This window comes from Macaca fascicularis, chromosome 4 (genome assembly GCF_037993035.2).
Source record: "Macaca fascicularis isolate 582-1 chromosome 4, T2T-MFA8v1.1".
NCBI lineage: Eukaryota > Metazoa > Chordata > Mammalia > Primates > Cercopithecidae > Macaca > Macaca fascicularis.
In genome coordinates, this window is record NC_088378.1 from 112,918,599 (window position 1) to 112,934,845 (window position 16,247).

Below are 16,247 nucleotides of genomic sequence, written 5' to 3' on the forward strand. Positions count from 1 at the left end.
TCTGTTGATGTTTCTAGTACTTTCTGTGCCCTAAATGAATCTAGTGAGTATTGTATGGATGTGCAATTGTGAAAAGATTTCCCTTCTCATAGGTGACCATTTGGAGTATGGATGGCCTGATCCTGGAAGAATTCTTGCCGCATTTAATTCAAAGAGAGCAGGCATTTAGAAGTAAAGTGACAAGAGTTTGAAGATGCTCTTTAGGATCTAGCTATTGCTTCTCTATCATGCATTTATATGCATCCATTTGTACAAAATCCTTTTGTGTGTGTAAATTTGGGACAACTAATTTGTTCTGGCATGAAAGAATTTCCACATATGGCCATTTAAAAACGTCTTTATATTGGGGATTCAGAACAATCCCATTCAGGCCAAGGTATAAATAATAAATGTGTGTTTATTTGGATTTCTTGATGGTAAAAGCTGTGCAGACAATAGACTTATTTATTTCTGAAGAAGATTTATGTTAAAAGAAAGTACCCTGTGGCATCAAGAAGAAAAAACCTGCAAAAAGCACTTTAGTAAATTATAACTCTGAGGTAAAATATGACAGTAATAATTGCTAAAGCAAAAATAAAAGTATAAAACTTGCACATACAGTATATCATGCATTTTCAACTTTTTTATTATTTGGTTTATTCCTGTCATTGGAAGAGCTACTCCTGTGAGAATAATTGGGATTTTAGAAGTTTGATTATTTTGGTTCATATATAATTTAGCATGTTGTATTAAAACAAAGATACTTCCTATAATAATGTTTAGTAACAGTAATATTGGATTTGGTCTTGTGTTACTACCGTTATGACTACCCACATTTTATAAGTGAGGAATTAGAAGGCTGAAATAGTGGAGCTACTTGCCCAAGTTTATATACTATTAAGTGGAAAAGCTGGAATTTTAAATTCTGGCCATCATGAAATAGAAGCTATACTGTTAATTCATGATATGTGGTCCATGTTATGTGATCCATGTAACATATTGTAGACAATAACCCTACAGTTTATTTGAAAGGTACAAATTCAAGAAAGTACACATGATTCTGTGGACTAAATGTTTGTGTCCCTCAAAATTCATATGTTGAATCCTTGATCCTCAATGTGATGGTATTTGGAGGTGGGGCCTTTGTGGGTATTTAAGTTTAGATGAGATCATAAGGGTGGAGCCCCCCATGGTGGGATTAGTACCCTTGTAAGAAGAGGTGCCAGAGCCCTCTCTCTTCTGCCATGTGTGAGAGGATACAAAAATAAGGTGACCTTTCTGCAAGCCAGCAAAAGAGCCCTCACCAGGAACAGAATCTGCTAGCATCTTGATTTTGTTTTCCAGCCTTCAGAACTATGAAAAATAAATGTCTGTTGAATAAGCCACTCAGTTTATGATATTTTGCAATAGCAACCTGACCAGACTAAAAAGTATAGTGATGTTTATTTTTCCTTATCTTTCTAAAACACTTGAGCTTTTTGGTTTAGAATAATTTTCAAGTATATATTTCCTTAAAGTTATACATTTAAATTAACTTAATAACTAAACCAACATCAAACTGATACACTCTTTGTTATACCACAGCAACATTTAATTGGAAACTTTTGTAATTATATTATTTCAAGTGAATTTAATGTACAGAATAAACATTCATTAACATAAAAGTGTGACCTTGGCATAGGGCAGACCATTTTCAAACCCCTTACTAAATGAATAACCGCAACCAAGTTACTTAGCTTCTCTGAGAGAAAAACTAACCTTCCTTGAGTGTTTATACTATGCCAGGCACTGTACTTGCAGTTTATGCATGTTACCTCGTTTCATCTTTTCATGAGAGGTCCACAGTCTCCCTGTTTTACAGATTAAGAAGCTAAAGCTTAAAAATTAAACAACTTTCTTCAAACATCACAGTAATAAATATCAGAGCCATTAATTTAAATCTAGATTTCTCTGACTCCAAAATTCATTTTTTAAGAAACCGTATACTCTAGTGCTCCCAAAATCCACCCAATATTTCTATGGTTCTATAAAGATTAAATTACATATGTACATAAAATATGCAGGAATGTCTTTACTGTAGATGCTTAAATAATCACATAAAAGTAGTCATTTATTTTTAATTTTGCTGGTCATGTATCATAGAAGACACTGTATTTGGATCGTAGTATTTTCTAATACTGAAGTTCTAAGTATCAGGATGCCTGTGAAGGGAAGTCACATGCTAAGTCATAAATTACTGAAGCTGTGAGAAACCTGAGACATCATCATGTCTAATGTTGCCTACCGTTTTTGGTTTATTGGACTTGCAGAACAGTATCGTCTCACCTGAAATTTTTACATATTTTTACAAGTCCAACTTGAGCTGATGTCGTTGAATGCATAGGAAAAGATCCTCATTTTGATCCATGGCAGTCTCTGAAGTGCCTTTGGAACCCCTGTGACTCCCTATAACAACATTTGAAAATGTCCTCTTGGGTTACCTCCTCTTCTTTTGCATATGAAGTAACTGGGAGCCACAAGAGCAAACTACTTGCTGCAGTTTCACACAGTTAGTAGTTCTAAGGCAGCTTTAACTTCTGGTCAAGGCTTTTCCTGGACCCTGGGTTATATAAGAATCTCTACAGGAAAGGTTGATATTTGAAATATTGAAATTTGAGTTTTGAAATATTTGTTTAAATACACAGAGAGAAGTAAAAAACAAAATGGTCTTTAAAATTGTGACAGTTGAGGCTAACTTATATTACTAAAACGTTTCCAGTCTTTTAGGACCTTTCTCTTTGGACTCTAAAGATTCATAAGGTTGATTTAAGGGTGAAAGAGTAAGCATTATATTTATATAGCTATTGTTTCTCCTAAATTTGAAATATCCTAATTGGAACCTATGCAACTGCCCATACCATTATCCAGTAAGGTAACAAGCCGTAGGAGAGACTAGGTGGGAGAGGCTATTGTCAAAAAAGTTACTTATCCTAATTTGTTCATGAGCACCACGGTAGTCTTTTGGATTACAACCTTCTATTGTTTGTTTATTTATACAGCCTGTCTTTGTGCTTATAATTGCAGAAAAAATATGTGATGTTGTGCATACTTTAACTGCATAGTTTTTTTAATCATAAAATGAATTATAACTGAATCTGCGTATTTAATGCTGGCAGAAAAACTTCCTATTCTAACTTGGGTCCAGTTGGTTGGAGGCTTGCAAGTTAACAGACAATAAATTAACAGAGGAAAAGACAAAATGTACTTACACAGGCATGTGGCAGTTGCTCAGTACTGAGTAGTTCACTGAATAGCCAAGGATAAAGTTTACATACCAAACTTTAGGGAAGGGGTGTTTTCAGGTTTTAATGAATGGACGGTTCTGATAAGCCTTGTTTACACAATATTCTGGAATGTGCTAGTGCCTAAGATCAGTTCTTCCCTGACTGGAGACCACTCCAGAATTAGGGGTTGTGGTAGCTGACTTTGGTAAATCTCTGTTTTAGTAAGATTAGGTTATGTTCAGAACATATTTTTTTTTCTGCTTATTTAGCTCAACTGTTTTCACTTTAAAATAACATTTGTATGAACCCCTGGGGCTCTAAATGGGTCTCCACATTTTTCCCATCTGAAACTTCCCTAGAAATTTCACAAAAATAGCTCGGTTGATTGCTCTGGGGAGAAATTTCAGGTTAAAAATTATAAAATATGATATCTGTAAAAGGGAAACAGAAAAAGATTAATGATTGGAGCATAGGATGAATCCAGTTTTTAACTTCATAGTATAGCCCACTGAGAAGGGTTCTTGATGTTAGGCTCTAAGTATCTTAAAGGAGAACAGAGGTGGTATAGCTGTAGTCATGGTTATTTTCCGGAGCACAGCATGGGAGGTGCAAGTGTTCTGGTGACATTTTTGAGTGGCCCAAACTCTTTCAGCAATAAATCTTTTGGTGTTTACGTGAAGTGAGAAAGCTTTCGTTACGGATTTTGGGAAAGTGGCAGTTTTAATTCTCAGTGATTCCAAGTAAGGAGGGTGGTAGAAAGAGTAGAACTGTTAATTGATGACAAAATTAAGAAGATGGTAGTACCCAGTTTACAAAGAGATGCAAGTAGCTAAAAAACAATAAAGATTAGAATCTAGTAACCTGTAAGAGTAGTTTATAGTTTTCCATTGAAACATAAACCTTGTCTTTACAGTACACCTGATTTTTAATCAATGGTAATCAAAGGAAAATTATTCTTGTTTGCAAAACAAGTCCTGATTACATTTGATTTGGCTTGATTATAACCTAAGTGAAGCAATAATGATAACTGACCACATGGATCTTTTTAAGTTTCCTCTGCTGAAGTTTTTTATTAACATAAGGAATCTCAGATTGGACTTTTAAAAGTCTTCTCAATGCTGTGAAACCAAGCCAAGAACCAACCACCTTACTTCACCTGCAGTACCTATAAATTTTTGTGAATTCCTCTCTTCTCGAGGTCCCCAGACTATCCCAAGTATCCTAAGCCCACCCAGAAGTGACCTTTGTTACTTATCTTTAAGGCTAGAAACCCTGTAATCTAGGTATCAGGCTAGTTTTTCCAAGAGACCTTTGTAAGCAGTGGCTCTATAAAGTCAGTCTTAGCTCACGCCTATAATCCCAGCAATCTGGGAGGCCGAAGTTAGAGGAGCACTTGAGCCCAGAAGTTTGAGACCAGCCTGGACAACATAGTGAGACTTAGTCACAAAACAAAAAGAAAAAAAAAAAGAAAAAATGTTACTCTACTCTAAACTGCCTGATCATATCTGATTTGATGTACATAATTCTCAAATATGACATTCCAGTCCAAACTATGGTTATATAATCAATGTTTCCAATTATTTCTTCATCACATTACCTAGGGTAAATTGTGGGGAAAAGAAAGATCAGCCTGTTACTGTGTCTATATAGAAAGAAGTAGACATAAGAGACTCCATTTTGTTCTGTATTTGAGATGCTGTTAATCTGTGCCCCTACCCCCAACCTTGCCCTTGCAAGAGACATGTGCTGTGGTGACTCAAGGTGTAACGGATTTTGGGCTGTGCAGGGTGTGCTTTGTTAAACAAGTGCCTGAAGGCAATATGCTTGTGAAAAGTCATCACCATTCTCTTAATCTCAAGTACCCAGGGACACGTACACTGCCAAAGGTCGCAGGGACCTCTGCCTAGGAAAGCTACGTATTGTCCAAGGTTTCTCCCCATGTGATAGTCTGAAATATGGCCTCGTGGGAAGGGAAAGACCTGATCATCCCCCAGCCTGACACCCGTGAAGGGTCTGTGCTGAGGAAGACTAGTATAAGAGGAAAGAAGGCCTCTTGGCAGTTGAGATAGAGAAAAGCATCTGTCTCCTGCCTGTCCCTGGGCAATGGAACATCTCAGTGTAAAACCCAATTGTATGTTCTGTTTACTGAGAAAGGAGAAAACCGCCTTAGGGCTGAAGGTGGGATGTGCTAGCCTAGCGGCAATGCTGCTGTTTATGCACTAAAAAGGTTTATGGAGATGTTTGCATATGCATATCAAGGCACAGCACTTTTCCTTAAACTTATTCATGTCATGGAGATCTTTATTCATATGTCTTACTGCTGACCTTCTCCCTAGGATGATCCTATTATCCTGCCACTTCCCTTTTTCTAAGATGGGTTTATAAAATTATTGGACATACTGCTTCTGGAAGATGTGATTCCAAAGGGTCATCCCAAGTAGCAAATGACCATCACCACTGTGTCTTCCAAGGATAGTAGGGTCAATTAACTGCTGTTTTCTTCATTTTGTTGAGCTCCACCATGAGCTAGTCATGTCACTCTAGGTAATATCAATCAATAACCATATTATTTTGCTTAATACAGTTGAAAATTACTTGAGTTCCCTAGGAAATTCTAGGTGTAAGGAGAGGGTAACACAAAAATAACCACATGGGAATCAACATAGGAAGTGATAGAAAGGGACAGTGTCAAGAAATCTCTGATTTAATTAATCGTGTGTGCCAAAACCAGTTGGCCCCAGAATGAACAAGCAGCTTGCACCTTAGCAGGACCCGAAGAGAAAATGAATGTTTACTACATCTCATGAGTGTATTTTCATTCAGTCTAGTTTTGCTTCTCCCCCCCAAACTGATAATTGGGCACTAAGAAAAGCTCTCAAGTCCTAGGTAGAGTTTGAAAGTATCCTTAGAGAAGTGAAGAGTGGATTTCCAGGCTACAAGGTGCTATTATCAAAAGGATTTAAGTAGGTGAAGGGCACATATACAGGAACGCAGGGATGCCTTTCCATCTCTTTCAGGGATCCTTCATCTTTTAAAACAATGCGCATTTCTGATCAGGTAAACACTCACATTAACATGGGTTACACAGTTAACTCACATGACATCAACAGCAAATTTGTTCTTTTTTAAATCCAGGTAAGGTCTATTCATGTCATGTCTCTAATCTCTACATAAAACCAAGAATTACATGTTTAGTTTTATGTTTTGAAATTTAGTGAAATAACTGCTGGTTGTTTCTGTGAGGGGCAAGAAAGATAAAACATAATTAATGTTATTTAGGTAAACTTTTCCACCAACTTTTATATCTTCAAATTCTAAAAAATGCAAATCTGCTTACAAAATGAACTGAGTCCGGATCCAAATTTGGCTGAAGCTATTTAAGTCTTCTAACCGCAGTTTCATAATCTGAAACATGTGAATATGTACAAAATGATTTTGATTGAAGATGAAATGTATAAAGTACTTAGTATACATTAACAAAATATATGTATCATATATTGATTTGTGCTGCACCTGTACTGAATTAACCAGGTTTCAATAATGACTTGGGCACAACACTAGGAAAAGTCTCTTCCAATAGAAATGTATTAGGTTGGTGCAAAAGCAATTGCGGTTTTTGCCATTAAAAATAATGCCATTAAAAGCAATTAATGGCAATTGCTTTTGCACCAACCTAGTATCATTGGTTAACCAGAAGTTATGTAGCCTATGCAGAATCAATGCCAGCAAAATGTTAAACAACCACCCTTTAATATTCCCCTATTGACTAAATAAGTAAATAAATAAATAAAGGCAGCAAGAGATAGAAAAGCTGTGGGTATGAGGCTTGCTGATAATCTGGGCTGGTGAGAACATAGACTTGGAAATAAGCCTTGACTTGTATAGTTAGCCTACTTTTTATCACAATCAAGTAACCTTCCTAACTTCTCAAAAAGTAGCTAGAAAGTTCTAGTTTTCTTAAAGAACACAGTGATAATCTTTCACTTACTATCTGCAAAATGCTAAACATCAAGCACAAAACAATTCTTTCCTTCCAGAAAGTAGTCATGTAGACTACAGTGTTAATGGCAATTCTGTGACTTGTTTTCAGGGGTTTAGCATTTTCATTTAGCTGATTAAAATCTGTTGTAGATGATAATTATGGCAGTTTTTTAAATCATTCAAACACTCAAAAATGATTTTAAAATGTTTAAATGGCTTGTAGCAGATTTTTATTTCTCAAAGGGTTTCTTTCTACTTATGGAAAATTTGCTTAAATTATGCCCCTTTGTCATATTCTCAGTAAATGTTAAATCAATGTACAATGAGTGGATTTGTATTTCTAAAAATAACCTTTTTCACAGGAAGAAGAACTAAGGAAGAGTGGGGAAGCCAAATATGCCCACTTGAGTGATGAGCTTCATGTATTAATTGAAGTGTTTGCTCCACCTGGGGAAGCTTATTCACGTATGAGTCATGCATTGGAAGAGATTAAAAAATTCCTGGTTCCTGTAAGTGTCTTTCATTTTTTACAATGATGTTTCTTATCAGCTTCTATTTTAAAATGCACCTTTGATCTTCACTGACTTTTTAAAAGGAAACTCATATTGCAAACCAATGATCTATCCATAGGTCGATACAAAGCTAAAATAAAATAAGATACCAAAACCATTTAACATAGGACCTGGCATGTTGTCATATAGTGATGGCTTAACAGCAATATTTGTCATGCTGCTGTCATGCCAGGCACCAGTTCATAGTCATGAAGAAAAAGACATGTTTATAAACATAAATATATAATTGAAGTTGTAGACTTTTTTTATTGCATCTTAATCACTTGAAAAGTTATCGTTGGCAATTTGCAATTAATAGGGAAATTATTTCCTGGTATAGTGGAAAGGGAAAGAGATCAGATATGCAATAATTTGAAATAAGACAATGATATCATTTAAACATATCAAATGTATTTTCATGTGATGGTATGCCAGTTGTTGGCTCATAATAAAACATAATATAAAATAATCAATATTAGTAAAGCCAGACATTTGTTGACTTTAAGCAAAAATTGGAAAAATAAACTCACTCTACTATGTGACGGCAACAGAGAATGTTTATTTAGTAGGTCAGCAAATTCAGGGTTGCATACTGAGTAGAATTCTCTACTGATTTTCTAAGAAATAGAGGAAGGTTAAATGAATGAAGCTTTCCTAAAGGTTGACAATTTAGCATTCTAGGAAGAAGTCGTTCAAATAGAAATCTTGGCATCAGGCTTAGAGCTGGGAATAAGACAATTGGAAGAGAATGCTGAGTAAAGTTTTCTGGAGTGTCTGGCAGAGTCTTCAACAGAGAAAGCACGCAGCTAAGATAGATCTACACAATGAAGAAACTGTAGATTTCTAAATAAGCAATAAACTAAGAGGAAATGGTGGGTAAGGTTCATTGATTGGCAGTGGTTTTAAGAATGGGAAAAGAAAAATAAAGAGAATTTCAAGAATTTAAAAGTATCAAGATCTAGTCACATAATCTATTTGTATGTCCAGTTTAAAAATTAATTTCTCTCAAGACAAGGTTACAGAATAATTGCAGACTGTTCTGATTATTCTTTAACTTCATATGCACACTGAATTTCTGCACAATTTATTGTCTGGTGCTCATCTGAACATCTCCCTAACTAGATATCATATGTATTAAGAATGAGGATGCTATGTTTTCTTTTCCTTTTGCCTCCAAACTAAATGCCTAGTGCTGTATTGTGTAAGGAATTTTACTGTATTTAGTTCAGACCATACCTCTGATAACATATATAGTACAGAAATGAGACTAGGACTGTACATTACTAACACACTTCATGACTTCAAGTCACTTAAATTCTCAAGGTTTCAGTTTATTCATCTTTAAAATGAAGAAAGTTATCACTGACCAGCTTCTATCACAGTTATGGTGAATATTAAATGGGGTAATGCATATGAAAGGACTTAGAAAATTATAAAGCAGAATATTAATGTATGGTTTAAATATATTATGGAAAATATAATAGAAATATCTAGGGATGATTTTCTGCATAGTCATTAATTGATATGTATATACACATGCCATATATATATATACATCTCACTTGCTCACTTCCTAGACATAATGATTCTTGTAATTATTTCATTTATATACTCTCCTCTGAAATATATACTGTGTGAGGATAGGGCTGGGTGGTAGTATCTCTTTTGGCCAACACTATATCCCCATCTTAGCATCATGCCTCGCACAATAAATATTTATTTGATAGTTTGACTGATGGAATGATGGAATGGCTGACTAAAGGCATGAGGAGTGATGCAGGGGATAAAATAGCTATCCAGGTAAAATTTGGGGGCTAATACCCCACAATCAAGATGCACCATATATACAGACACAGTTGAAGAATGAAAATATTACCGTGACTGGTGTGACATGGCCATACCTACCTCTATGATTTCATCTTGTATATCTAACTTCTTATCATTGCACCTCAGACATGCTGGCTTTTGTTCAGTCAACAATCCAGGCTCACTGTTCATTAAGCACCTGTGAAGATTTTTCTCCAAAGTGTTGACATAGCTGTTTCCTTAGCATCCAGCTGTCAGCTTTAATGTTAGCTTTGCAGAAAACTCTTCCCCAACCACACAATCTAAAGTAGCTGCCCCCTTTACCTTCTATCATACAGTCTTACTATATTTTGTACATAGTATCACTAACCACTGTATTTAACATTATAATTCATTGTTCCATTATACCCTACCCCTTTTCACTTATTTATTTTCCTCATAGCTCCTATCACCTTCAGATATTTTATGTGTGTGAGTGTGTGTGTGTGTGTGTGTGTGTGTGTCTATCTTGCTTATTGTTGGTTTCTATGCTAGAATATAAATGTCGTGAGGGCTATTCTGATATGTCTCTCAATGTTTTATTAGTATATTTTCCCATCAATGAAAGTCATAAATTTATCCCATTTGCCTTGCTTGCGTCAGCAGAAAGCAAAGAATGGGAGAACCGCCAGGGGCAAAAATGAACTGCCAGTGTTTTTTATTCTATGAAATCACTTGGTGATCTAAGTTTCTTTTGATATTTGGTATTAAAGCCCACAGAAATGCTAACATGTCTATACATTAACACTTATAAACATTGTAGATGAAGAATTCTAAGCAGTAAGAGTCATGCTAGAACAACAAAGAAGGCTAATATAGGGCAAGACTGGAATTCCACTGACATCTTGTTCTTCTACGAAAGGGAGTAATTTTCCATGGTAGGACTTTTTACCTTCTTCTACCTCTTATATGTTATCCAGAATTTACTCAACCTGCTGTATGTCCAGGAGTTGTAATTGTCCAAGATAACCAACTTTAGAACATAGAACTCCTTGTGAGCTGTCTGCATGCCTTACGATGTTGGTAAACAACCCAGTTTCAACATTTTAAGTAGATTGTTGAAGACAGAAGAATTATTATTGCCTTGCGGACAATTTCAGCCTGTTAGTCTCCATTCACACACGGTAGCCATTTATTTATTTATTTATTTATTTATTTATTTATTTATTTATTTATTTTTAAGATGGAGTCTCTCTCTGTCACCCAGGCTGGAGTGTAATGGTGTGATCTTGGCTTACTGCAACCTCCACCTCCTGGGTTCAAGCAATTCTCCTGCCTCAGCCTCCCAAGTAGCTGAGATCACAGCCTTGTGCCACCATGCTCGGCTAATTTTTGTATTTTTAGTAGAGATGGGGTTTCACCATATTGTTCAGGCTGGTCTCGAACTCCTGACCTCATGATCCACCCACCTCGGCCTCCCAAAGTGCTGGGATTACAGATGTGAGCCACTGCACCCAGACACACTATAGTCTTTTAAAAACAAGTAGAGTGTCAAGGATCAGTAAAATACCTTTAATTTGAACACTGCTAATTTTAAATCTCTAGTACTTTTGGGAGGTGAAGTATTAAAGTTTTCATTATATTTGATTATTTATCTTAAAAATACAGGTTAAAATTGTAAAATAAATTATTTGATGAGTAATGACAAACAGAATATAAAATCCTAAACTAATATATGCTTCAATAATGTTGATGCACTCCTCTTCCCTTTATATTCCATAAAGAAGTAAACAAGTATTGCCACTATTATATTTTATACTATTTATTTCTTTCATAGTTCAGACACCAGGATTGCCACATATGGTTGTGAGAGTTGTGTCTTGTGCAACTCTAGGGTTGACTTTTACACCATAGTTTGTGAATGTGCTCCCTAGGACCATGAACACAACTTCCCTATTTCTAATCCTTCTCAGTAAGTTACTTCAAAATAATGGCACTGTTTTATTTTCCTAAATTGGCTTATTCTCACCTTCAATTTAATTGAACTAATAAGTTTTACTAATGCTTAATTATTAACTCATGACTGAAACATAATACATTGTCTCGTAATTAGAAATTATGAAGTGTTCAATGAAATTCTGCTCATTGAATGTGTGTTTATATATTCTTTCATTAAAAAGAAGAAAGGAGGAGTTTTTGCACAGATAATTTGATTAGGTCATAGATAACAAATAGATTGTTTTTTTACCTATTCCAATAACTATCCTATTGACATAGTTAAGAGATTGTGATGTTCTTTTCTACCTTGGCCCATCATAACCTAGAATCTTCCCAAAACAGCATGTTGCGCAGCATTGCAATATTAGCAGAGTTGACAGAACTTGAAAAATTTTGCCATGCCAGGTTTAAGTCTTTAATGATTATCACTAGAGGTCTGTATAATTTAAAGAAAAGATATATATAACTTTTATACTTATGGAAACGTGTATGTACATGTGTGTATCTGTTACTAGACTCATATATAAGATTTTAAGTCAATTTAAGACAGAAAAAATATAGATCATTCCAGGTCCTTTCTTTCCTGCATTAGTTGGATGTGTGTCTTGGTGACAACTGTGATTCTTGAAATGGGGCAATTAGGGTGAATTATCTCATTTCAAGTTTGAGATACTGGTAACACATCTAGGAAACCTACCAAGAGCCTGACTATGGAGGAAAAGTAAAACCTTTTTCTTCTTTATGGCAAAAGAAAATGGAGGATATTCTTGCCTCCCTTCTTCAAACACTGTAATCCTAGCTCTGAAATTGGAAAATGACACTGATTACTATCAGCAATCATCCTGGAAAGTAAGTAAATGTAAGGAAAAAGAGAAAAGGGAAGCAGGGTATTTTCAGTCTAGTAGATAGATCTAAACTTTTGTACACTAAAAAAATTTTATAAAGTTTTAGAAGATGATAAATATAAAAATGTGTCCCTGAAATTGATGCCATAATTTGAGAAAAAGTGAAAATTTGATCAGTCTATGTTTTTTTTTTTTTTTTTTTTTTTTTTTTTTTTTTTTTTGAGACGGAGTTTCGCTCTGTCTCCCAGGCTGGAGTGCAGTGGCCGGATCTCAGCTCACTGCAAGCTCCGCCTCCTGGGTTCACGCCATTCTCCTGCCTCAGCCTCCCGAGTAGCTGGGACTACAGGCGCCCGCCACCTCACCCGGCTAGTCTTTTGTATTTTTTAGTAGAGATGGGGTTTCACCGTGTTAGCCAGGATGGTCTCGATCTCCTGACCTCGTGATCCGCCCGTCTCGGCCTCCCAAAGTGCTGGGATTACAGGCTTGAGCCACCGCGCCCGGCCAATCAGTCTATTTTTTTATTTTTCTTTTTGAGACAGAGTCTTGCTCTCTCACCCAGGCTGGAATGCAGTGGCGTGATCTCAGCTCACTACAACCTCCTCCCAGGTTCAAGTGATTCTCCTGCCTTAGCTGGGATTACAGGCGCATGCCACCACGCACAGCTAATTTCTGTATTTTTAGTAGAGATGGGCCTTTGCCATGTTGGCCAGTCTGGTCTTGAACCCCTGACCTCAGATGACCCACCTGCCTCAGCCTCCCAAAATGCTGGGATTATAGGCATCAGCTGCTGCACTCAGCTGATCAGTCTTTTATGCAAGTGAATATATAGGGAAAACAATGTATTCAACTAAACCCCACCAGCCAGCAAAAATAACTGATAAATGGCAAGACCTAAAAGGTGAGAGATGGCAGATACATTTTGTCTGACTGATAGCAGGAGTTTAACATTTATAGCAATAATATCCTACCAGTAAGAGAATGATTGGTTACAGAATTTAAAAACAAAGTTCAGGGCAGAGAGGGAAGCAGAATCCATAACCCAGATTTCATTCCTTCATTGTTGTGGTTCTTAAAATGTTGTCAAGAGTTCCCTCATATTGCTATCTCAAAACCAATTAATTCCCTTTTCTTTCTTGTAACTAACCGTATTCTGATAGTGTGGTAGCTAATGGCGGTAAGCACAAAGCCACATGTATTTATGTAATTATTACTTGCTCAGAAATATTTCCTGTGTTACTATAGTGCTATAGCACTCTGATAATAGTCTGATTTTATTGGAAGACATCTGTAATCATCTATGGAGTATTTCTTCTTATCTGATAAGTTGTAATAGATAATATAGGCTTTCAACTTAGAAAAAACTAAAATTCTTATTAGTTCTTAGAATAGAATAATAATAAGAATCATGATTATTATTATTGAAATCCAGGACTACTGTAGCATTGCTAATTGGTTGGCATAACTTGGAAGACAGATAAAAGAAGCAATTGGCATAATAATCATATGTCAACACTGACCTGCAAATAGCTTTTAGATGAATGCAACTCAAAAAGACTCATGATTACCGGAGATTGAGCAGAAAAGGTGCTCAGTAATCAGAATCTGTTAAATAAGGTTTATAATTTTTATCTGAGAAAAGAATTGAAGTAAGTTAATAGATCATACTAATTAACACAACAAATATTTCTTGACACCAAATATATGCCAGGCACAATTTTGGCAATGTATGTTACATGAGCCACTGACCTAGTAGAGTTTAAGAACCAGAAAACTATTTCCAAAATGTAAAAGATAAAGATTTTAAAGACTTATTTGAGAGCTACTGGAAATGGGAAACCGGATTGGATAGTAATGTGTTTAAGGAAGGATGGTGGCAACAGTAGAACAGGAAACACTGATCAAACAGAAAGTGATATTCCTAGGGTCAATGAAAATCAATTGCTCGCAAACACCACCACCATACAAACAAGGGTAATTTATCTACTGAGACAGAGTAAAAGAGAGAAAGTGGAAGGGGGAGAGGAAGAGAGAGAGAAAGAGAGTTCGATTAGCCTCTTGAAAATATTGATGACCCACAGCCAAAGATTCTATTTCACAGTGAACTTTTTAAAATACACCAATAAACACCTCCAGAGAAGAGCATACTTAAAAACTGACTTTTTAACAAAGTTGTGTATTTCTGAAATGTATCTTCAAATTCTAGCAACTAGTTCTTACTTTTTAAAGAGCTAAGTAACATAAAACATTTTTTTGAATTGCCCTTCCTTGATTAACTGATCCCATTTTACTACTTTGAAACTCAGCAAGCTACAATGAAAAATGTATTGATTCCTCCAGACAGTATTTACACTAGATAGCCAGGAAACTTCGGAGAATCCCTGTTCTACCAAAAATATAACTTCTATCTCATCTTTAGTATTTTTTTTGTTGTTGTTGTTCCCTTCCCATTCATTCCAAGCCAGTCTCTCTACATAGTGTATGTAAGGATGCATATGTAACAATGCCTTAAAATACAAGTACAAATGGCTTACTGGATGGTCTGTACTCAATGTGATACAAATAGGACTTGTCTTTATTTTTTGTAACAACTGTCATTCTCCCGTTCTTATTCTTAATTGCAGCTTGAACAAATAACATAGTTTTCTACTCCTTCTATAAGAAGAGTCTTAATTTAGGCAATTGAGGTTTTAGGAAACCCACTTATTTCCAATTTATAATTGCCATTTCAAATATAATACAAAACTCTTCTCCTCCCACAGGTTTAGAACAAAATTACAGCTTGGGGAGTAGCAGTGGGAAGAGGGCATGGTATACTCATCCATCTCCTTGTGCAGTCTCCGGCTTTGAGTGCTCCCAGAGCTTTGTGAAAAGGTCATGGAGAATGAGACTGGTGGATGATGGGAAAGTAGAGCAAGAGAGGCATAACACTGGTCCTGTAGTAATCTGGTTGGCCTGGTTGGTCTGAGTGTTAATTTCAAATACTTTCCCCTGATGGGATATGTGAATGATAGCCCAGTAGAATTGTTGCAAATCCTCAAATGACTTTCTTCCTTTTAGCTCAGTGGACTCTTGGATGTGTTCAGGGTTCTCACAGTGAAGTGTTCTCTCTGAGTAATCTCGAAATGCTAGGCTACCATCTTCCTGCATCCAGTGTTGCATGCCAGCTTTGCTCTATGTACTTAACTTGGTCTTTTTGATTGAGAGCTGTAAGATTGTTTTACCTTATCCTTAGAGTTCAGGCATTTTACCAAGATATGCTTAGGTTTTGCTCTTTTCTCATCAGCCCATCCTGGAAATAAAATGATGGGTTTTTTAAAAAATGCACTTAAAAGAGTCTGAAAATATGCAGTTATTTTTGAAGTAATCATCTCTTTAGTTTATTCATGCAAACAAGAAACTTTTCTTTAAATGACCCAATCAAGTAACATGGGAGTTCAATAATGAATTATTGATATATGATGATGGCAGTAATAGCACCATTTTTAATTAGTCAATCACCAGGATTGTATGATATTATATAAAGAGATAAACATATATATATATATATATATATATATATGGACGACAATCACTTATGTTATTTCTATCTACATAATGAGTCAATTGTAATTTTCCCAAACTGTTTCCTTTTATATTGCTACTATTTCTCATATGTCCTTCATTCCCTTTCTTCATTTTCCCTGTTCTGAAGTTTAGAATTTTAGGGCTTGGCTTCTGTGATATGGAAATTGTAGTTGCTCTCTTATACCAAGAATAATGACATCTTAAATTTTAAGAGATTTTATATGGTTTGTTTCAACCACACTTCTCATTTAGAATTCTACATCCTCCAACTAGTATTTATC

At 35.7% G+C, this 16,247-nt stretch overlaps 1 protein-coding gene across 23 annotated transcripts in view; it reads left to right on the forward strand.

Moving 5' to 3' along the window:
• KHDRBS2 (KH RNA binding domain containing, signal transduction associated 2) overlaps window positions 1-16,247 on the forward strand; it is a 634,276-nt gene that overhangs the window by 300,175 nt on the left and 317,854 nt on the right. For all 23 annotated transcript variants that reach the window (XR_010586373.2, XR_012434458.1, XR_012434459.1 and 20 more), the window contains exon 4: window positions 7,586-7,732. Coding sequence is in view for 2 of the 23 variants with exons in the window: in XM_045391082.3 (XP_045247017.2) it covers window positions 7,586-7,732 (147 nt within the window). In the remaining 21 variants the exon portion in view is untranslated. The remainder of the gene's footprint in view (window positions 1-7,585; window positions 7,733-16,247) is intronic.